The sequence below is a fragment of the Megalobrama amblycephala genome, linkage group LG18, assembly GCF_018812025.1.
Source record: "Megalobrama amblycephala isolate DHTTF-2021 linkage group LG18, ASM1881202v1, whole genome shotgun sequence".
In the NCBI taxonomy this organism is placed as follows: Eukaryota; Metazoa; Chordata; class Actinopteri; order Cypriniformes; family Xenocyprididae; genus Megalobrama; species Megalobrama amblycephala.
In genome coordinates, this window is record NC_063061.1 from 19,391,489 (window position 1) to 19,414,893 (window position 23,405).

The 23,405-nt window shown below is 41.2% G+C and overlaps 1 protein-coding gene across 1 annotated transcript; it reads right to left on the bottom strand.

Annotated features, from left to right (window-relative positions):
* Positions 1–9,037: 9,037 nt before the first annotated feature.
* Positions 9,038–10,632, bottom strand: LOC125252724 (olfactory receptor 146-like). The gene is made up of 2 exons (XM_048166257.1): positions 10,552–10,632; positions 9,038–10,256 (listed from the first exon to the last, which is right to left on the bottom strand). Exon 2 carries the CDS (start codon positions 10,235–10,237, stop codon positions 9,296–9,298), a length of 942 nt encoding a protein of 313 aa, XP_048022214.1. The 5' UTR covers positions 10,238–10,256; positions 10,552–10,632; the 3' UTR covers positions 9,038–9,295.
* Between the last annotated feature and the right edge of the window lie 12,773 nt (positions 10,633–23,405).

Consider the following 23,405-nt stretch of genomic DNA (forward strand, 5'->3'; position numbering starts at 1 on the left):
CGCTCGGACAGCACTGCGGCCGTTGCGTACATCAACCATCAAGGTGGTTTACGCTCCCGTCGCATGTCGCAACTCGCCCGCCATCTCTTGTTGTGGAGTCAGAAGCATCTGAGGTCCCTTCGGGCCACTCATGTCCCAGGTGTGCTCAACCGTGCAGCCGACGAGCTGTCACGGCAGCCTCCACTTGCGGGCGAGTGGCGGCTCCACCCCCAGGCGGTTCAGCTGATTTGGCAGCGTTTCGGCGAGGCCCAGGTAGACCTGTTTGCCTCCCCGGAAACTGCCCACTGCCAGTGATTCTATTCCCTGACCGGCGGCACGCTCGGCACGGATGCCCTGGCACACAGCTGGCCCCCGGGTCTGCGCAAATATGCGTTTCCCCCAGTGAGCCTTCTCGCACAACTCCTGTGCAAGGTCAGGGAGGACGGGGAGCAGGTTCTGTTAGTGGCTCCGTATTGGCCCACTCGGACCTGGTTCTCAGACCTCATTCTCCTCGCGACAGCCCCTCCCTGGCCGATTCCTCTGAGGAAGGACCTCCTGACTCAGAGACGGGGCACCCTGTGGCACCCGCGTCCCGATCTATGGAACCTCCACGTGTGGTCCCTGGACAGGATGCGGAGGTTCTGAGTGATCTCCCGCAAGCTGTCGTAGACACCATCACTTCCGCTAGAGCTCCTTCCACTAGGAGTCTCTATGCGTTGAAGTGGAACCTGTTCGTCGAATGGTGCGCCTCTCGCTGGGGCCCATATGTCGTGACCCCTCTACGTGAGCAGTCCCATATGTGTAATTGTCCACGGTTTAAAACTCCCTACGGGCCGAGTCCGTGTCTTTCCCTTAGCAGAGCCAGCTCTGCTGTCACCTGTCAGATGAGTCTCCCCCTAACCAGGTGGAGCCATCCCAGGGACTCCATATGCGTACTGCCCCCCGGGCCAGTCCATATGTGTATTCCCACGTAAACTCCTCCCCCATTGGGTAGGTAGTGGTATCCGCAGCGTCCCTTACGGGTTCGCTTCCCCAGTGTAGTCTAGTTACTTAGTGGGTAGTGGTTAGACAGCAGTAGACTCTCTCGGTGTAAGCTCGCCCCCTTCACCGTCAGCCGGTGCTATGGGCGGCTGAGCTTGCGCTGGGCACTGGAAGGGGTTTCGTAACTGTGGCGCTTTAGTTGGGATCCCAATTCGTCGGTCACTACTGACGTACGTCGAACGTGACCGACTGAAAGGGAACGTCTCGGTTACGTATGTAACCCTCGTTCCCTGAAGGAGGGAACGGAGACGTACGTCCCGTCGCCACAGTTTCTGTACCCTCGCTGTAGTGCGGACACCAGTTGTCTCCTCAGCGAAAAACAGAGTGCGATTGCATCCGCTTCCTATTTATATACACCTGTCGGGGGCGGTGCGCATTATGCAAAATTCGCACGCCAATTCCATTGGCTTGTTTTAGTTTACACGAAGATGATAGGGCTCTCTAAGTGATATCCCAATTCGTCGGTCACTACTGACGTACGTCTCCGTTCTCTCCTTCAGGGAACGAGGGTTACATACGTAACCGAGACGATTCTTTTTCCATTGAAAAAAAATCACATGAATAATCAATCTCTAAATTAAACCTCTCTAACACACTTTTAACTGGATATATACCATGTACAATTTTAAATGTAACCTCTTTTACTGTATTATTTAAACAGTATGCTTCACAAATACACCAAGCTCTAGTTCTCCATGAGCAAGCACCAGTTCTCAAAGGGCCTGCTCCAGTTTTCCACGAGCCCGCTCTAATTCTCCACATGTCAGCTCCAGTACTCCACGAGCCTGCTCTAATTCTCTCTAATACTGTCACAGTTCCCTTCTGTCCTGGACTCCATTTCCCATCATCCTCCTTGTTTCCACACCTGCACTCACTCCCTCGTCATCTCTCTATCATCACTGATCACCTGCACCTGGACTTCATCATCTGCACACCCTTTACAATGGATTCACTCCCCAGCACTCATTGTCTGTTCTTATTGTTTGCTAGTGTGTTTGGTTGTGTTCCTGTTCCTTTGTTCAATAAATACCCATGTTCAGTAGAAGTCCATTGAAGCTTCTTCTCTGCAACAACCAGACTGTAACACATTTATACATCTTATTAAGACATATAGTAATAATTACTTAGTGTGTTAATAAATGCTTTATTAAAACATATTCCTACTGTAATTCATGATTAATTCAGGTAATTATAAAACATTTAGAAGTGGTTAGGTAACTATTTTTGTGAGCTCATCTAAAGTGAGGACTATGTATGCTTTTATAAATGAGATTTAAAGGTTCAGTGATCTTCTGCACTGCTGTTCTCTAATGTTTTAAAGTTAGTACTGAGGTAGTTTTGACACTAGGAATATGTGTTAATAAAGCATTTACATTTACATTTAGTCATTTAGCAGGCGCTTTTATCCAAAGCGACTTACAAATGAGAATAGTAGAATCAATCAAATCAACATGAGAGCAACAGTATGTAAGCGCTGTGTGAAGTCACAGTTATGTCAGTAAAGTGCTCGTAGCAAGGATTTTTTATTTTTTTTATAAATACACAAATAGATGGAAGAAGAATATAGATCAAGGTAAGTGCTACTATTACTGGGTCAGGTGCTGACGAAAAAGATACGTCTTTAGCATTTTTTTGAAAATGGCTAGAGACTCAGTTGCTCGGATAGAGCGTGGCAGGTCATTCCACCAGTCAGGAACAGACCCGGAGAAGGTCCGTGTGAGTGATTTTGTGCCCCTTTGTGATGGCACCAAAAGGCGCCGTTCACTTGCAGAACACAAGTTTCTGGAGGCCGCATAAGTCTGAAGTAGTGAGTTAAGGTACAGAGGTGCAGAGCCAGCGGCCGTTCTGTAGGCAAACATCAGAGCCTTGAATTGGATGCGAGCAGCTACTGGCAGCCAATGCAGACTGATGAAGATAGGAGTGACGTGCGCTCTCTTCGGTTCGTTGAAGACCAGTCTTGCTGCAGCATTCTGGATCAGTTGTAGAGGCTTGACAGTGCATGCTGGAAGGCCAGCCAAGAGAGCATTACAGTAGTCCAGTTTGGATATAACAAGAGCTTGGACAAGAATTTGTGTGGAATGCTCCGATAGGAAGGGTCTAATCTTCCTGATGTTGAACAAGGCAAATCTGCAGGACCGGGCCGTTGCCGCAACATGATCTGTGAAGCTTAAACAATCATCCATCACCACTCCAAGGTTCCTGGCTGTCCTGGAAGGAGTAATGGTTGATGACCCAAGTTGAATTGAAAGGTTATTATGAAGTGTTGGGTTGGCACCGACCACAAGCAGTTCCGTTTTTGCAAGGTTGAGTTGAAGGTGGTGGTCCTTCATCCAGGCAGAAATGGCTGTCAGGCAGGCTGCGATGCGACCAGCAACCGTCGGATCATCTGGTTGAAATGAGAGGTAGAGTTGTGTGTTATCAGCATAACAGTGATAGGAGAAACCATGATCCTGAATGACAGATCCTAGCGATGACATGTAGATGGAGAAGAGAAGTGGTCCAAGCATGGAGCCCTGAGGTACCCCAGTAGCAAGATGATGTGACTTGGACACCTCACCTCTCCAAGATACCTGAGAGGTAAGACTTGAACCACTGGAGTGCGGTTCCCGAGATGCCCTTCGACATGAGTGTTGACAGGAGGATCTTGTGGTTATCTGTGTCAAAAGCAGCAGACAGATCCAGCAAGATGAGTACTGATGATTTTAAAGTCGCTTGTGCCAGTCTCAGGGCTTCAGAGTGAGACTGAGAGCAAGGCAGTCTCAGTTGAGTGGCCACTCTTGAAACCAGACTGGTGGTTGTCAAGGAGGTTGTTCTGTGTGAGATAAGTAGACAGTTGGTTGAATACAACACTCTCAAGTGTCTTAGCAATGAAAGGAAGAAGGGATACTGGTCTGTAGTTTTCTAAAAGTGCTGGATTCAGAGTGGGTTTTTTAAGCAGTGGGGTAATCCTAGCCTACTGACTCAGAGCGAAATGAGAACAAACGCGATTTGCCACGCGAACACAGTAAACACACTTCCTAGCAACTACACAGCACTAAAATCAAACTAGAAACAACACAAAACACTTACAGTATGCAGATCCTCTTGTAGCTTGAATGCTTGTAGCTTGAATGATTTTCTCTAATGAATGCTAAATTACAACTGTTTAAATACTACGCCTTACTGACTCAGAGCGAAACGAGAACAAACGTGATTTGCCACGCGAACACAGTAAACAAATATCCTAGCAATTATTAACACACTAAATAACTAATACTATATGTCTAAATAATAAGATGCATAAATGTTCATTTAAATATTTTATTAATCATTTACTTACACTTCCTGAATGATTTTATGAACCACTGACAACTCCTAAGTAACTGGTTTGTGAATAATGTAATAAAGTATGAAAATACAATTATTAAACTCGTTATAGATATGCTTATAAATCAAGAACAAAGCATTTATAGCTGTATTTATAAATGGTTTACTAATATCTGTTAATGTTTTATAAATGATGAATTGGTTATCTCCGAAACCAAAATGTTGAACACATTTGAACATAAACTCATGACTCACGGTATCAAATTCTTTGTAAAAGTCTATGAATAGCATAAAAGAATCTGTTGGTATACTGTACAGCAATTGTAATCAATCATATCTAAAATTAATCTGATATTATTACTGATATGTCTCCCAGTCATAAACCCTGACTGTTCTTCCTCAATGATCTCTTCTAGACCTTTCTTTAATCTTTTTTCAAAAACTAGAGCAAAAAGTTTAGGATCATTATTCAGAAGGGTAATTGGTCTCCAGTTGTCAATGTAAAGTTTATCCTTATTCGACTTAGGAATAATTGTAATACGTCCTTGTTTGAGAGTTGCAGGTAATTCCCCACATTCAATGGATTCTTTAAACATGGCTGCTAAAAAGGACATAACTGAAACCTGAACATCTTATAGAATTCACTGGTAAGCCCATTGTTCCCTGGAGACTTATTATATTTTTCAAGCCTACAATACATTTTTTTTTTTACCTCTTCTAGAATAATATCTTTGTCACAAAATAATTTAAATTCTTCATCTATTTTCTTTTTTGCGTCAGAAATGTTACTCAAAAATAAATCTGTTTCTCTATCATTATAAGGGTCTGAAGTGTATAGATTTTTATAAAACTGGGTGACATATTCAGCGTTACCTTTATTGTTTTCTCATGCCTTATTATTAATCATGAGTTTACATATAATTTTCTAAATTGATAAAACATTTTGTATTTTTCTCACCTTGTTCCATCCACTTCTGTCTACTCCTTATAAAAGCACCTTTAGCTTTGTCTAATTGTAATTGCAAGGAAGCCATTTGTTTAAGTTCTTCATTTGTTAATATTTGTTTACTGGATAATTCCATTATTTCTTCAATTCATTTTCTTTTTTTACTTTAGCAATTTTTTCCTTATACTCATAGCTATGCTTCGTATTTCAAATTCCATTAATTCCCAATTGTGACCAAATTTATTGAAGATACATGCCCATTTCCAATATTTTCCTATAATTTTAGTGGCTTTATTTTTAAACCATTCATTCTCTAACAAGTTTTTATTAGAGTTTTTATTTATCAACATCATCTGCACTATTTGCAGAAAATAGCCAAAAATCAATACGAGATTGTTTAGTCAAATCATTATTGCTCCAGATATACATTTGTTGGTGTGGGTAAGTATATCTCCAGATATCCAAAAGATCCAATCTTGCGCATATGTTTTTTAATTCACATGTTTTTTCATTGTTTTTAGGGGGCCACCAGTCTATTTCTTCATCCATAACAGTATAAGTCCCCACCCCAAATGATCATTGCAAGGAAATTTAGAACACAATTGGTTGATTTTACTCTCAATTGTTAAAAACAAATGATTATTCTTCCGCTTATTATTTGTGGCATAAACATTTACTATAATAAATTGAGAAAGATCAATACTAACATGTAGAATTATCCATCTTCCTTCAGTATCTGTTTGCTTACTGTGAATGCATCCTTTGAATTTACATTTTAATATAACTACTCCTGCAGATTTGTTAGTACCAAAAGAGAACCAAACATCATTCCCCCACTGACTTCTCCAAAAAGTTACATCTGCACCACAATCATGAGACTCCTGAATGAAGTAAAATTCTGCACCTTTGCTTTGACAATACAAAACTAAATATTTTCTTTTCAGTTGGTTTCTTATACCTCTGGCATTAAAGCAGAACTAAGTAACTTTTTTACCTTCATAAATAGTTTTCTAAGTCCTTACAATGGTTAATTGACTTGTAGTGGTGTGTTTGAGGCAAGCACTAACCACCTCTGGCACGTCTACGCCAAAAAACAGCACTTGCAAGTTGAGCTGCACTGACCCGAAACAATCTCGTCTCATATTCACGTTCACGCGAGATTCAAAATTCAAAAACAATAGTTGCGTCCCAAATGACGCACTCTACACTACTTTTGTCATTTAACAACGGAGTCCGATCCTCCCTTCCCCTCCACTACGTAAATACACTGTAAAAAAAATCCCAGTAAAATTTACAGTAAAAAAACGGCAGCTGTGGTTGCCAGAACTTTACCGTAAAAAATACAGTAGCAACGTAAAAAAAAAAAATCTGTTAAATTTACGGTAAAATGACGTATTTCATTAACTGATATAATGTTAATTTACCAACCTAATGAAGTACTAATATCTGTTTTGTACCTTTATAATACACTGACAGTCACCAAACACAGTGGTGATGAGAGTCACATGATGAATCAAAGTTCATCACAAGCAGATTTTCCACAAGCTGAGAAGAACAACACTAACATATAGAAGGTGCACACAGTGTCATTCACACACACACACACACACACTAAACACCATCATGGTAACATGCATGAAATTTTAAAAATACAATAAACATTAATTTAACAATATTAGATGTAACATAAAACCCTAATGTACATAACTGATTAGAAAAAAATGAGAAAAACTAAGAAGAAACAGAGTTATTTAAACGAAAATATATCAAATGTGAAGTGTCACGCAGGGAATTGTGGGAATGTCAATTTACGGTTTTTCACTGTAAATTTTACAATGAATTGTTATTTTTCACTTCCAAAAACTGTGAATTTAACGGTATTTTACCGTAAAATTACATTAAATGTACTGTTAGATCTATTATAGTTATTCACCGTATTTAGTACGGAAACTTTCTGTAAACCAATTGACAGTTTTTCACCGCAGCATTTTTACAGTCTTTTACTCTTAAAATCACGGTCATTTTTTACAGTGTATGACATTTTACAATGCTTGTTGTCTGAACAAATTTCACAGTTCACACTATTTTACATGTGCTAATAAGGAAAATCAATCAGAATTTTTGCAAAACACGGAAACACTTTAATGTATTACATATAAATAGAAATGTCAATGGTCTTAGAAACATGTTGTATAGTTTTGAAATACTTGGTAGTTACCTAGTATTAGTTGAATATCTAATAAAGCGGCACATACTCACTGCAGATGTATTCTGTTATTACTAAGGTAGATGATTTATTGCTTTAAAGATCTGATTCATATGTTGCTTGATAAAGTCACAGTCTTCACTGAAGAATTTTTACCAGCCCTCACCTTTTAATATGTGGTTCAAAGGTGTTTCCATGATACTATCACCCCAGAGGGGAAAACCTATTCATATTAATTGTTGCCATGATCACAGCTACTGATAAAATTGTATGCATTGATTCCTAACCTTAAATATTTTGTTTATTATGTTTTTAATTTCTTTTTCATAATGTAAGTACTGTATAACAAGTATTTGTGCATTGTGCAAAACTTTCTGCAGTGGTGGCATTCAAACAGTTAACAGTTCCCTGCCCTCAACCTGGCAAGATATGTTCTTTGCATCCCGGCCACAAGTTCACCTTCAGAGAAAACATTCAGCTATTGTGGTCAGATTCTGGAGGAGAGACATGAAACCATCGTCAATCAGCGACATTCTGTTCTTGTATGGAAGTTAAAAAGATATTTAATTTTGCAGTATAGCTAGTTAGCCAACAGTTTTTATTTATTCGTATTTGTGGCTTAGCCTATAGTTTTGATTGACAGATGTCATTTAATTTAGCATATTTTTCTTTGTGACATTTAGCCTATTTTTCATTGTGACTTTTTTTTTATGGTGTTGACAGTATCATAAGACAAATAACAAATAAAATTATTGTATAGCCAATAATTTATATTTGTTATCTCGTCTGACATTGCTGATGATTAACTCAGACACTGCTTCAATGGTACTTTAACTCAGTAGTCCGCAAACCCATTTTTCTGCATACTATTACATAAATCTTACCTATTTCATTTACATGTGACTTACAAATATGGATCACATTAAGTTTATTAGTTTGTTTATGTAAAAACTATGTAATCCAAATGGATGGAAAATTTGAATGTAATTCAATTACATAAAACTTAAATTTAGACTGAAATATTTTTTTGAGTGTAGTTATTTTGTTCTACTAAATAATGACCCAGCAGCTGATTGTGACATTTATAACCTTTTGAAGCAGTTGTGGTTTTTGATGTCACTCTGAATTATAGAAGTGGTGAAATGATAGATTCATGTTCTGTTATTATTATTTTTTTAAATAGAAAAAAGAATGGTTTAATATAGGGCAGATTAAACACATTGTCAATCTAGACAATTACAGTAATATAAGGTTTGTCTATATTCTAAATGAATATTAATGAATATGATCTTGTTAAAATTATTTGAAAATAAATTAACATTGAGGGAATGACTTGATAGTTGGTGTAGAACCTATTCTATGCATTGTTCCTGCCTTCTGTAGTATACAAACATTATATTAAATGTTTTATTATTATTATTATTATTATTATTATTATAAAAACTGAAACATTAAAGTTTTGCTAAACTCAAAGAAGGACTATCCCTTTAGCATTTGATTTGTGTGAGGTGCGATAATGATACATACTCGATTAAGAAACATACTTATTTTATTCTGTAGATTTTATAAATGAAAAAGTGTACAAGGAAATTATGTTCAGTACAATTTAGGATATATACGTAGATCCTTTACTGTAATAAAAATATTGTAAAACCTTGCCATGTGAGGACACTGATTTAAAGTTCTAAGTACTAAAAAAAGTTCTCAAGAAGTTACTAAAGACCTATACTGATACTAATGCTTTGTATGTATTCCAGTTACTGACTTTACACATTAAGTTCTGATACCAATGAATATTAATTTAATGACATAATAAATTAAGACATTCCTTTTTCTCTGCACCAAAACTTTGCAAACTTCTGTCTTATTTCTTTGGTTTGTAAACCATATACTAAAGGATTTAATCCTGGTGGCACAATGTGAAACATTATACTAGCTAGTTTCCTGCTCTCAGAGTAGAGAGGGAAACGATGAAGAAAAATAAAAGTGGAGCCAGAAACAAGCATGATTAAATAAACAGCTAAATGAGTGCTGCAGGTTTTTATGGCTTTGCTGTTGAGTGCTTTGTTTTTGCTGGTTATGCATACAGTAGCAATCTTGCCATATGTTATAAATACAGACAAAATTGAGAAGGTAAATAAAACCACAGTATAAATGATTCCATACACATTATTAACAACCACACCATCATCACAGGAGAGTTTAAAAAGTGAGGCATTGTCACAGAAAGGGTTTTCAATTTTAGATCTGCAGTGAGACAGACGCACAGTGAGTCCTATCAGAATTGATACCATAAGTACTGACAGCCCCCAGGCTGATGCTGATAGTTTAATAACCATTTTATTGGTCATTATTGCCGTGTATCGCAATGGATTACATATAGCCACATATCTGTCAAAGGCCATAATTATAAGAACATAGTGACATGCTGCTACAAAAATATGCACAAAATAGGCTTGAACTACACACTCCACATATGTGATATAGCGCTCTGAAGTTTCTTTTAAAATGTCCTGCAATAAGCGTGGCAAAATGACAGTGGTCCCTAATATATCGTTCAGTGGCAAGTTACAGAACAGGAAATGCATAGGATGATGAAGATTCTTCTCTGTTGAGATCAGAATTACAAGTGCAATATTGGAAACCATTATGAAGACATAAACCAAAAGAAGCAGGATGAAAACAGCATAGGTAGACTGAGGTGTAACTTGAAGTCCCTCCACTAGAAGAATGCTGTGTCTGAATGTCAGATTGTCCATTGCTTGTTCTAAACAAACCCTGCAAACAGAGTAACAGCCAGACATCTCATGGAAATACTGTAAACATAAACTTGTACAGGTAGGCCTATATGACAGTTTACAATGCTTGTTGTCTGAACAAATATCACAGTCCACGCTATTTTACATGTGCTAATAAGGAAAATCAATCAGAATTTTTGCAAAACATGGAAACACTTTAATGTATTACATATAAATAGAAATGTTGATGGTCTTAGAAACATATTGTATAGTTTTGAAATACTTGGTAGTGACCTAGTATTAGTTGAATGTCTAATAAAGCAGCACATACTCACTGGAGATGTATTCTGTTATTACTAAGGTAGATGATTTATTGCTTTAAAGATCTGATTCATATGTTGCTTGATAAAGTCACAGTCTTCACTGAAGAATTTTTACCAGCCTTCACCTTTTAATATGTGGTTCAAATGTGTTTCCATGATACTATCACCCCAGAGGGGAAAACCTATTCATATTACTTGTTGCCATGATCACAGCTACTGATAAAATTGTATGCATTGATTCCTAACCTTAAATATTTTGTTTATTATGTTTTTAATTTCTGTTTCATAATGTAAGTCCTTAGTGACTAATTCTAATCAATAGCTGCACAAGGATTGTACTGTATAACACGTATTTGTGCATTGTGCAAAACTTTTTGCAGTGGTGGCATTCAAACAGTTAACAGTTCCCTGCCCTCAACCTGGCAAGATATGTTCTCTGCACCCCGGCCACAAGTTCACCTTCAGAGAAAACATTCAGCTATTGTGGTCAGATTCTGGAGGAGAAACATGAAACCTTTGTCAGTCAGCGACATTCTGTTCTTGCGTGGATGTTAAAAAGAGATTTAATTTTGCAGTATAGCTAGTTAGCCAACAGTTTTTATTTATTCATATTTGTGGCTTAGCCTATAGTTTTGATTGACAGATGTCATTTAATTGAGCATATTTTTCTTTGTGACATTTAGCCTATTTTTCACTGTGACATTTTTTTATGGTGTTGACAATATCATAAGACAAATAACAAATAAAATTATTGTATAGCCAATAATTTGTATTTGTTATCTCGTCTGACATTGCTGATGATTAACTCAGACACTGCTTCAATGGTACTTTAACTCAGTAGTCTGCACACACATGAACACTAAGCAGTGTTATATAAACCCATTTTTCTGCATACTATTACATAAATCTTACCTATTTAATTTACATATGACTTACAAATATGGATCACATTAAGTTTATTAGTTTGTTTATGTAAAAACTATGTAATCCAAATGGATGGAAAATTTGAATGTAATTCAATTACATAAAACTTAAATTTAGACTGAAAATGTAGTTATTTTTGTTCTACTAAATAATGACCCAGCAGCTGATTGTGACATTTATAACCTTTTGAAGCAGTTGTGGTTTTTGATGTCACTCTGAATTATAGAAGTGGTGAAATGATAGATTCATGTTCTGTTATTATTATTTTTTAAATAGAAATAAGAATGGCTTAATATAGGGGAGAATAAACACATTGCTGTAGCAATTTGTACAGTTATTAATCAATTTATGGGTTTTATATATATATTTATACAACAGTTCTGTCTGGTTCTCGAATCTGATTGGCTGATAGCCATGCGATATTTCAGTGATAACAGCACTCCTACTGCCTTTTCACCGTTTGTATCACTCCGCTTGAAGTGACCGTCATGGCGGCCGATCAAATCAACCGTAATTTTTACAAATACTACTTCTTGTACCACAAACTGTAGTTTTAATAGTTTTTTAGGCGAGAATGTAGTTGTTTAGACCTGAAATATGTGACTCATATTTAATAACAGCGCCTATTTTACAATTTGTTTTGACGTTTTCGGAGATGCGAGCTCGAGTGGGTCAGCGGCCGTTCAGTGCTTCTGTAACCGCCGAGAACAGCTTCATCTCGGCCAGTTCCTCAGGGATTTGCCGCTGGCTCTTATAGTGGTTAAACATGAGACATAATTCAATTTGAGTACATAGAACGGGCAATCTTTGGTCTTATTAATCTATTATTTGTTCCAGAGCAAGTCGAATTGTGCTATATTAAATTTGATAATAATAAACGTTACGTTACATCCTTATATAGCATATTGGCTACAATTAGACGGGACATATCAGACTCTTCTCTGCTCTTTAAAAACGTAAAACATAAAACTTTATAAACATATGGTTTTTTGAGTAAAGAAAATGCTTTACAATTTTTTTTTCAAACATCAGATCTTTATTTACCTTTGCATTGCACAGAGGAGATGTCCAAACTGCGTGCGCACTTTATTCAGGAGGTGAGGCAGATTAATGAGGCTTGATTGACAGTTTGAGGATCCAATGGAGTTAGGAGGTTTTGTCACAAGCTCTTTAAAATCCTTTTCATTCGTTAAATATTTGTAAAACCCACATACAAGCGTAAATGGTGACCTAATTTTTTACTAGTGCTTTATGTTTGACTGAACTGTACAGTTGTGCTTATTTGTTGTTCTAAATATTATCGTTAATAAATATGATTTTATATAAATATGTCCATTAAGTAATATGGATTCAGTGAACATTACATTAATACGCCATTAGATGGCGGCAACACTTTACAGGAGAATGAGTCAGTGACGCACTAGAGACTTTTAAATTGAAAGGAACTTTTGCAAAAGGAAGTTGTTTTAGCGCTGTGGTGTAATGGATGTTACGGAAAAGGACAAATACAAAGATCGCTTTCCTCAGCGGACATTCAAACGGACTTGTATAAAGGATATAATATTATAGACATCGACTTGAAGAATGAATGTAATGCAGTATACCAGACACAGGTAATAGCCTACTCTCTCTCTCTCTCTCTCTCTCTCTCTCTCTCGCTCTCGCTCTCTCTAATACTGTACAAAATGCAATGTGTTTCAATGAAGCGACTCAACGTTCCTTCGTTACTAGTTCTGAAGTGACGTTTTAGAATTAGTAACGGAGGCTTGGTCCAACTGTCAAATTGAGATTTGAATCCGTGGCGGAAGGAAGTAGTGCTGCACAAAAGAGGGTTTTAAAGACACTCCGTTGTTGTTCTTATTTATTTACACACTCGTGCCGTCGAACTGTTGTATAAACGCAATATCACACTCGTAGCTGTGCGATATGGCTGTATATGTTACGTGTTGCTGGTGCAGAGGGATGAGGCAGATACAGATTTCCACTATAATGAACAATACTTTAATATAAACAAGCCAGGAGTATCCAACATACACATCTACATAACATTTAAGACGGACGAGGAGTGAAGGGAGTGAGTGCAATATAAAGGGAGTGCTAACAATAGAGTCCAGGTGCAGGTGATGAGTGATGATGAGGAGCTGACGAGGGAAGTGAGTGCAGGTGTAGAAACAGGAGGATCATGGGAGTCCAGGGGAACAAGGGATCTGTAACAGTACCTCCCCCTGCGGGCGCCCTGGAGACCTCAAACCGGAGCAGGGGGAGGAGTGGACTGGAGTGGAGGTCTCCAGGGCAGGCTCAAACACCATGGCGGGTCAGGAGCCGTGGGCGGCCATGGCGGGTCAGGAGCCGTGGGCGGCCATGGAGGGTCAGGGGCCGAAGGCGGCCATGGAGGGTCAGGGGCCGAAGGCGGCCATGGAGGGTCAGGTGCAGCGGGCAGCCACGGCGGGTCAGGTGCAGCGGGCAGCCACGACGGGTCAGGTGCAGCGGGCAGCCACGGCGGGTCAGGTGCAGCGGGCAGCCACGGCGGGTCAGGAGCCGGAGGCGGCCATGGGGGATTAGGGGCCGAAGCCATAGAGCAGTTGAGCCCAGGCGGCGCTGAAGGACCGGCAGGAGATGGCGGAACCAGCGGCTCCGCCGACCGAAGCACAGCCGGGGCTCCAGAAGGCCGCAGTTGAATAAGGACGACAGACAACAAAGTGAACACCAGGGGGAGTGAGGAAGCCAACTGGAAATGAGGGACGGAGGGACGGAGCGGAGACGGAGGAGTGCAGTCCAGAGGGGAGGGCAGGCTGACGAGGGACCAAGGTGTGAGCGGAGGCAGGATGGAGACTTGTGAGGCTGGAGGACTGATGGGCCATAGTGGAGACGAGGGAGGTTGGAGCCAGGGTGTAGGTAATCGCCCAGAGGTCCGAGGTGGAGATCTGGGCGAGGGGGCTTGAGGTGGAGGTTCAGTGCCAACACAAAAGGATGGAGGTGGGAGAGGGAGGCAGGGAGGGTAAACAGTCTTAGTGCTGGAGACTTCTATAACACAGTTCATACTAGGAGCGGCTGGCTCGGCGGCGGCTGGAGCGGCTGGCTCGGCGGCGGCTGGAGCTGAGGGCTCGGCGGTGGCTGGGACTGGAGATACGGGCTCGGCGGCTGAGACTGGAGATACGGGCTCGGCGGCTGAGACTGGAGATACGGGCTCGGCGGCTGAGACTGGAGATACGGGCTCGGCGGCTGAGACTGGAGATGCTTGCTCGGCGGCTGAGACTGGAGATGCTTGCTCGGCGGCGGAGACTGGCGCTGCTTGCTCGGCGGCGGAGACTGGCGCTGCTTGCTCGGCGGCGGAGACTGGCGCTGCTTGCTCGGCGGCGGGGACTGGCGCTGCTTGCTCGGCGGCGGGGACTGGCGCTGCTTGCTCGGCGGCGGAGACTGGCGCTGCTTGCTCGGCGGCGGAGACTGGAGATGCAGGCTCGGCGGCGGAGACTGGAGATGCAGGCTCGGCGGAGACTGGAGAAATTTGCTCAGACCAAAAGTCTATAAGCCAGGCCGCCTCACTTGGCGGCTCGTGTGAGGTTGGAACCTCCTCGGAGAGGGCTGGAGCGGCAGGTTTTTTCCTCCTCCTCCGCTTTCCGGACCCAGCAGGAGAGTGTGGGCCCAGCGTGGGGCAGGAAGGAAGTTCACCGGAGGGGTAAGCGGAGGAATACGGAGGCTGACTAACTGGCCCAGCCGACCGTGTTTCTGGACGGACTGGAGACCAACACTCATCCACATAGAATTTGGAATTATTCAAAAACAAAATAAAATTGATAGTTTCGCTTAAGGAGAGACGATAATCAGGTTCATGGAAACGGAGAGTGTTGTCATCCAGACCGTCCAAAAACAGGGCGATTAAATTAGCATCGGGCCAGTCAGTCAGATAAGCCAGCTCAACGAACTCCTCCACATACCTCTCCAGTGAACGACCAACCTGAAGAAGCCCGATGAGGCGATCGCCAGCAGAAAGGTGAGTGAGAGGCGTTGGAGGAGCGGTAGCCAGGGAGCCGGGGAATGTCTCCATGTTCTAGTGGAAATCCAGCGGTATTGGTCCGTCTTTCTGTTACGTGTTGCTGGTGCAGAGGGATGAGGCAGATACAGATTTCCACTATAATGAACAATACTTTAATATAAACAAGCCAGGAGTATCCAACATACACATCTACATAACATTTAAGACGGACGAGGAGTGAAGGGAGTGAGTGCAATATAAAGGGAGTGCTAACAATAGAGTCCAGGTGCAGGTGATGAGTGATGATGAGGAGCTGACGAGGGAAGTGAGTGCAGGTGTAGAAACAGGAGGATCATGGGATATGGAGTCCAGGGGAACAAGGGATCTGTAACAGTATATCAGCACGTATCTGATATACAGCCATATCGCACGGCTACTCGTGTGATATTGCTCATATATATATATATATATATATATATATATATATATATATATATATATATATATATATATATATGAATTATAATAAGTCATAAAGCTTTATGGTCAATTATGACGCATATATCAACCCAAGGGGAATTAAATATATATTGTGAATTAATTACAACGAATTATAATCAATCACATATATGATTAGTTCTTGTTTAATAATTATTTAGAGAAACTACGTTCGTCCAGCAAACCTAGCTCCTCCTAGAATGTTATAAGCGGAGTTGTTCTCTGGCCACGAGAACAATTCCTATTATAGAATCAAAGCCTAAAGCAATCGAAGACCGTTAAAGTGACCTGGTTTTGGTTGAAATGAGCAAAAAGAACAATCGAGCATGAATAATGTGTTTAATATATGTGACCAGTCACGGAAAGTAGGGACACAAGTCAGTTCTGGGGCATTTTGAGTTATTCACAGATTCTGAAAGTGTAGTCTCCAAGCTTTCCAACGATGTGTAACACATGGAAATCTGATAATATTTGGAGAAGTTGTGGCCATTTGAAGGTAGGCACTCAAAAAGGCTCTAAGGGCATAAAAACACCTCTAAAGTTTCTGCAGTTCTCACCTGTTCTCACCTGCTGGGAGTGACAATAGGGCTCATTTACATCTCATTTAGATAAGCCATACCCCCTGTAAAGCTCCCCTCTGTAAAGCTGCATGGACCGCATACTATTAATAATAAAGGATCGTGTGCATTGTAAATGTCAGTAATTTATCTTTTTTTTTACTTTTATAAAATTAAAATTATAAAATTTTGAGGCTGAAAATGATTTAGAGATAACATGTTGCAAGACACTCCTTTAAAATCTGGCCATCATTTTTAATGTTATTATTTTAATGTTTATGTAAAGAAAAAGTACATATTGATGCTAATTTTATTTGTTATTTGCTGGTTTTCTACATAAAACTTGGTGAATTGATTTCATTGGGTAACATTAGGACTTTTTGAACAGGATTCTGTGATAACCGTGATCATTTTGGTCACTATAATCATGAAATGAAATTTTCTCACCTGAGAAGACAAAAGAATGACATAATAATGACCTGAAATGACTTGCATAATAATGAGGCCTTTCAGTCAGGTAGGCTGTGAAAAAAACCCTCTGTGATGGTGTATATCAAACATACAGAAAAAACATCAATACTGTGAAATATTATTACAATTTCAAATAATGGTATTATATACTTTAAAATATAGCCTAATGTATTTCTGTGATGCAAAGTGTCTGAACAATTATGTTACCTCTGTGGCATTTCATATAGGCTTAGCTTAAAAGCATGCACATTTGGAGAAATACTGATGGATTCTCGTATGTTTATGTCAATTTTCTATACAGAGGAGTAATATTTATTCAATATTTATTGTCATCACTATGAGTGCTGGATTCTGTGTTTTCAATTCATACTTGCAGCCGGAGGGCGCTCTGTGCACATTTAGTCCACAAATTCATCCAAAGAACAGGAACCAGGAACTAACGGCATGTCTTCTAGAGGTCGCCAACCATGGCTTTAACATACAGATCAACACTTTTCAAGACAATAAATACACGATTGAGACGATGTATACATGTATTGACTGACTTTGCCTCTGAATAGCGCTCCCTCCGTGGGCGTGGCCGCATTAGCGGGTAATGAGCTGAATCACAGACTTCTGACATGGCTCTCTTTTCATACAGATTACATAAACAGAATGTTTGTTTTCGATTTGACTTACACGATTTAAAACCTGACATTTCAACGTGTCTTTAGACATAAGTGCATTTCCCTTTCAAGGGAACTCGCACTGCGTCCCGAAGGGGGCGCTATGGGAACGCCCTCAGCGTGAATGCATCTGATGCACGTGTGTCAACTAGTCCAATAGCGAGAGTGAATGTCACCGGCGGGTGACGTCACTACCAGGAAAGTATAAATACACATCCGGAAAGACCGGCTTCTCTTTTGTGCCTCAGCAAAGCGCTCTGTGTTAAACTGTCTCTGTCTATTTATTGTTGTTTGTCCTCAAGCATTATATATATTCTAGACAGGAGCTTATTGGCGAGCACATAGCAACTTGAGTCGTGTGTGCTTCATTGCCCTCGCTAGTCGCTACTATACGAGTGGGGATACACGCGATTCATGTGTTGTTTGTTTTAGAGCAGAGCATGCACGTCAGTTCTTGTAAAAAAAAGGGGATCTGACAGTGTTCATTCATAATTTCCCGATGTGATGCACTATCGAATTTTTTAGCTCTGCTCCTCTTGGATTTTTTTCTCGAGGGAATAAAGTCTTAAGCAATAAAGAATCTAGTGGCACGGATCAAGCGTTTGCCAAGGCGACGCGTTGATTTCGGGTCTGCAAACTGCAATAAAGATTCTAGTGGCATGGATCTCGCGTCTGCCGAGGCGGCGCATAGATTTCGTGTCTGCAAACTGCAATAAGATTCTAGTGGCTCTCATCTCGCGTCTGCCGAGGCGACACTTAGATTTCGAGTCTGCAACTGCAATAAAGATTCTAGTGGCTCTGATCTCACGTCTGCTGAGGCGACACGTAGATTTCGAGTCTGCAAACTGCAATAAAGAATCTAGCGGCACGGATCTCGCGTCTGCCGAGGCGACGCGTAGATTACGTGTCTGCAAACTGCAATAAAGAATCGAATGGCTCTGATCTCGCATCTACCGAGGCGACGCTAAGATTTCGAGTCTGCAAACTGCAATAAAGAGTCTAGTGGCACGGATCTCGCGTCTGCCGAGGCGACGCGTAGATTAGGGTGTGCAGACGGCAGTTATAAATATTCAACTAATCATTCAGACCGTGTACACTTGTCTGGTGGTTCATTGATTCATTTAATTTGAGGAATTAAATAGGATATTGCATGTTTTTTTAAAACAGCTATATGTCTGCACTAATAACTCTTTATTTAGCCTTTCATCCAGACCGTTTTTACATATACATTTTACATTAACTATATATATATATAGGCCATACACACATCAAATTACATTTAATCTCTCAAAATTAAATGCAGTCACATATAAACCAGACAGGTAAAAACGGTCTGGATGAAAGGCTAAATAAAGACCATATTAACTTGTCTGATAGATCATTTGCTGCATTTAATTTTGAGGAGTTAAATGGACAGTTGGCTGTAATTTAATTTTGAGAAATTAAAATAATACATATTTATCTGACTTTAAGTAGTTAGATTCATGTATTAGTTCAACCTTTCATGTAGATCCTGACGCCTGTGGTGTTAGGCTTCTTGGGGCAGCCCCCTGCGGGGTGGAACGGTGTACACCTCAGTATACGGTGCCCATGCCACTTCGTTGCCCTCAGGGGACCGATCTGCCAACCCCATCACTCTTAGTGCTTTGGGGCGCAGCGGTTTCCAGCAAGCTTTGATTCAGCGCTCACTCGACGCTGCATCAGGTTCGCACCCTCTGAGGAGGGTCGAAAAGCAGTCACATGGGTTATTTCCTGCCAGTGTATTTCAGGTCAACAAAGTGGCTGCTCTAGGTATACCAGAGACCAGTCTTTGAGAGGCTGGTTCCCTTTTGTGGATTTTCTGGCAGAGTTGAGGCTTCTGCCAAAGATGTATCTCAATGGGCAGGCTCTGGTAGTGGAACAGAAAGTAAACTCTTTTGCGAAAGGAGCTACAAAATGGGTTCCTCCTCCCAGCAGAGAGTTAGGGCTTTTAGGGCCGCTACTATTTTGTTCCAAAGAAGGATGGAGGGTTGCATCCTAAATTAGATCTTAATCATTTGAATCAGTCAGTCAGGAGACTTAGGTTCAAAATGTTGACTCTAGACCAGATCCGTGGACTGATTTGTCATGATAGTTCTAAAGGATGCATACTTCCATGTCTCCGTCCTTCTACAGCAGGGATTCCCAAAGTGTGGTGCGCGCACCCCCAGGGGTATGCGAGCTGCCACCAGGGGGTGCGCGAGAGGAAAAATCTAATGGCGGTCTGTTATTTTAAGTGGGATTTTTCCATACAATAATAAAAAAAAACATGAACAGTAAACATTTCCTTTGTAATCGCTTTTATTTTAAATAAAAAACTATAATTTATTAGTTTTTGATAGAAACGTAGAAGAAGACAGCTGCTGTCTTCTTCTACGCACTGCTCTTCTTTTATGCACTGCAGGCTAGGCTATATGCGTGCCAACTCGTTTCATTCATAGCCTATTGCTGCAATGTTTCTTTTATGCGGCTGAAAATAACCGTGCTTTCTGTTAATGGCTACGTTTACATGGACAGCAGTAATCTAATTACTGACCTTATTCTGAATAAGACAATATTATGATTAAGGTGTTTACATGAGTTGCTTTTAGAATATTCCATTCATGTTCCCATTTTACATGTTATAGAACATGGATCGATTAATGGCAAACGTCATTACGTCCCCACAACGCGCCGTCCGACGTTCTCTACAGAATTTCACGTATCATCACCACACAGTTCGTGCCATATACAGTTTTTGGGTGTTTTCATTTTTAATCTTACGAAAGCTTCAAGTGCAGTTAATTATTTGACATGCAATACGTGCAAACATATATACGGAGCCCGCATGTGACATGCAAGAATAAATAAATAAATTGTGTGCATGATTTACTAATTCGTTCCCTCGATTTATACATAGAGGGAACAAATTAGTAAATCGTTCGCACGATTTAGCCCAGGCTACTATTTATTTTCTCTCTCATGTGTGGGGCTCTGTTAATAGACAACGGTGGATACAAATTCTCCAGCAACAGGCCTCTTGTACTTTAATTCGGCATCTTTTATTCATGCCACCGCGACAAACTCAGCGGTTCTGATGAGAGATGAGGTGAGAGGAATTTGATTTGTGGCTTCTTGCTTGACTCTTGATCTCTCTTGTTTGCCGTCAAAACGGTTGACCACTACCGTGTGTGTATTATGTGTCCTGTGGCAAAATGTGGCGAAAACTCCCACATGACGTTAATAGTGTAAGGTGTGTACATGTCTATAATGCACTCTAATAATGCGACTAAATTAGGAATACTCCACCTGTCTTAATTCGATTTGTGTTTACTTCGAGTATGACTTTATTCGGATTAAGGTAATAAAACATCGCTGTTTACATGGTCCTTTCTTAATCAGAGTATTGTCTTAATCGTATTAATATCGGATTACTGCTGTCCATGTAAACGTAGTCACTGAGCCTGTGTCTGTCACTCGTCCTCTTAAAAGTGGAAGCTTGTGCGTAGCTTTGTTGCATTATATTGAAACTTTGTTGATGTTGTTATTGTCATGCGTGTTCTGGTTATTTGCGCATGATTAAACATGAGTCTTTATATGGCGATAAAACAAAGCTTTGTTGCGTTTTTTTTTTTTTTTTGATTGGGGATTGGGGGTGTGCCAACCCGGTTGGGACATAGAAGGGGGTGCGCAGGAAAAAATGTTTGGGAACCACTGTTCTACAGCATAGGAAGTTCCTCGGGTTTGCTTTCAGGGGCAAAGTATACCTATATTAGGTTCTTCCATTTGGTCTAGCTCCATCACCCCACACGTTCATGAAATGCGTAGATGCAGCTCTGGCCTTGCTCAGGCTGCAGGGCATACGCATTCTGAACTGATAAGATGACTGGCTAATATTAGCGCAGTCGGAACAGATGGTCAATTCAACATTGAGATGTTGTTCTTGCTCATAAAAAAATTGGGGTTGTGGCTGAATGCCAAGAAGAGTGTGGTTTCTCCATTACAGAGAACCAACTTCCTGGGCATGGTATGGATTCAGTGACTTCTGTCGCCCACTCGTATTGCTGCAATATTTTCAGTCACACAGGAGATATAACTAGGCCAGTCACTCACTGTAAAACAGTTTTCTGAAACTGTTGGGTCTGATGACAGCTGTGTCCAATGGTGATACCTTTTGGCCTGCTGTTCATGAGACCCTTACAGTGATGGTTCAGGACCAAGGGTTTTCCCTGAGGGGGAATCCACTTCCTATGATCAAGATCACGCAGCGGTGTCTCCGCGCCTTGGTTATATGGAAGAAAAGTTGGTTCCTGTCCCAGGGCCCTGTGTTAGGAGCTTAATATCATTGAGTCACTCTCATGGTAGATGTTTCTCTCACAGGCTGGGGAGTGGTAATGGAAGGCTGCTCAGCTCAAGGGCTGTTGAGGAGTCATCATCTTTCGTGGCACATAATTGCCTGGAGATGATGGCGGTCTTCAATGCGTTGAAGTTCTTCCTCCCAGACCTGAAAGGTCATCGAGCTGTCTGGACAGACAGTTCATCGATGGTCTCTTATATAAATCAACAGGGGGGTTTGCGTTTGTGCCCACTATCTGGCGCACCAGATCCTCCTGTGGTCCCTGGGGAAGATGCTCTCCTCGAGAACAATCTTATCTTATTTCAGGGACCTAGAATATAGGATCAGACATCCTGTCGAGACAGGGGCTGAGGCTAGGGGAATGGAGACTTCGCCCCAAAGTGGTCAAGCTCATATGGGAGATTTATAGCCACGTGGAGGTGGATCTTTCGCGTCTCAGGAATACGATGCACTGTCCACTGTGGTTAGCCCTTACGCATCCAGTTCCTCTTGGACTGGATGCCAGGGTACAGACATGGCCGAGGCTAAGTCTGTACATTTTTCCCCCAATTGTTCTGCTCCCAGGTGTTCTGGACAAAATTCGCCAGGAAGGGATAAGTCTACTGCTAGTAGCGCCTTGCTGGCCAAGTCGGATATGGTTCTTGGACCCCGTGTCTCTCCTCGACGGCTCTCCCTTGGAGATTCCGATCAAGAGAGACCTATCTCAGGTGACGGGCTTGATTTTTCACCCCGTCCAGAAGTATTGAACCTGTGGGTTTGGCCCCTGAGGGGGCCCAACTCATAGTATCTGGTCTCTCAACTGAGGTTGTGGTGACCATACTTTACTCCAGAACTCCAGCCACAAGGAACCTATCCTCTGCATACCATGTCCCCGTGGATGGTACAATTGTGGGGTATACCCTTTGAGGTATTGTTTCCTTCGTGGCACTTTGAGGCTGAGGCCTGTAACATGCACTAGGGTTCCTGCTTGGGATTTGGCCTTTGTGTTGGAAGGCTATCTGCAGCTCTATTTGAGCCGCGTGACTCTGTCTCAGAAAAAATTTTTTTTACTCAAAAAAAGTTTTTACTGTGTTCCTCCTGCCATTTCTTCCCTATAGAGTAGGAGACCTTCAGGGCCTGTCTGTATCCCCTACATGCCTTTAGTGTGCACCGGGGATGGTCAAAGTGTTCCTTTACCCTACCCTACTATCTTGGCCTGGATGCAGCTCCAGGCTCATCAGTGCTCTTGTCTTAGTGTGCCACAGTTTCACACGGACAGGCATTTTGGAATTATGGTGTTTTGGGATATCGTTCCCATAGCGCCCCCTTCGGGACGCAGTGCGAGTTCCCTCGAAAGGGAACGTCTCAGGTTATGATTATAACCATAGTTCCCTGAGAGAGGGAACGAGACACTGCGTCGCGTTGCCATACTCCCTGCATCCCTG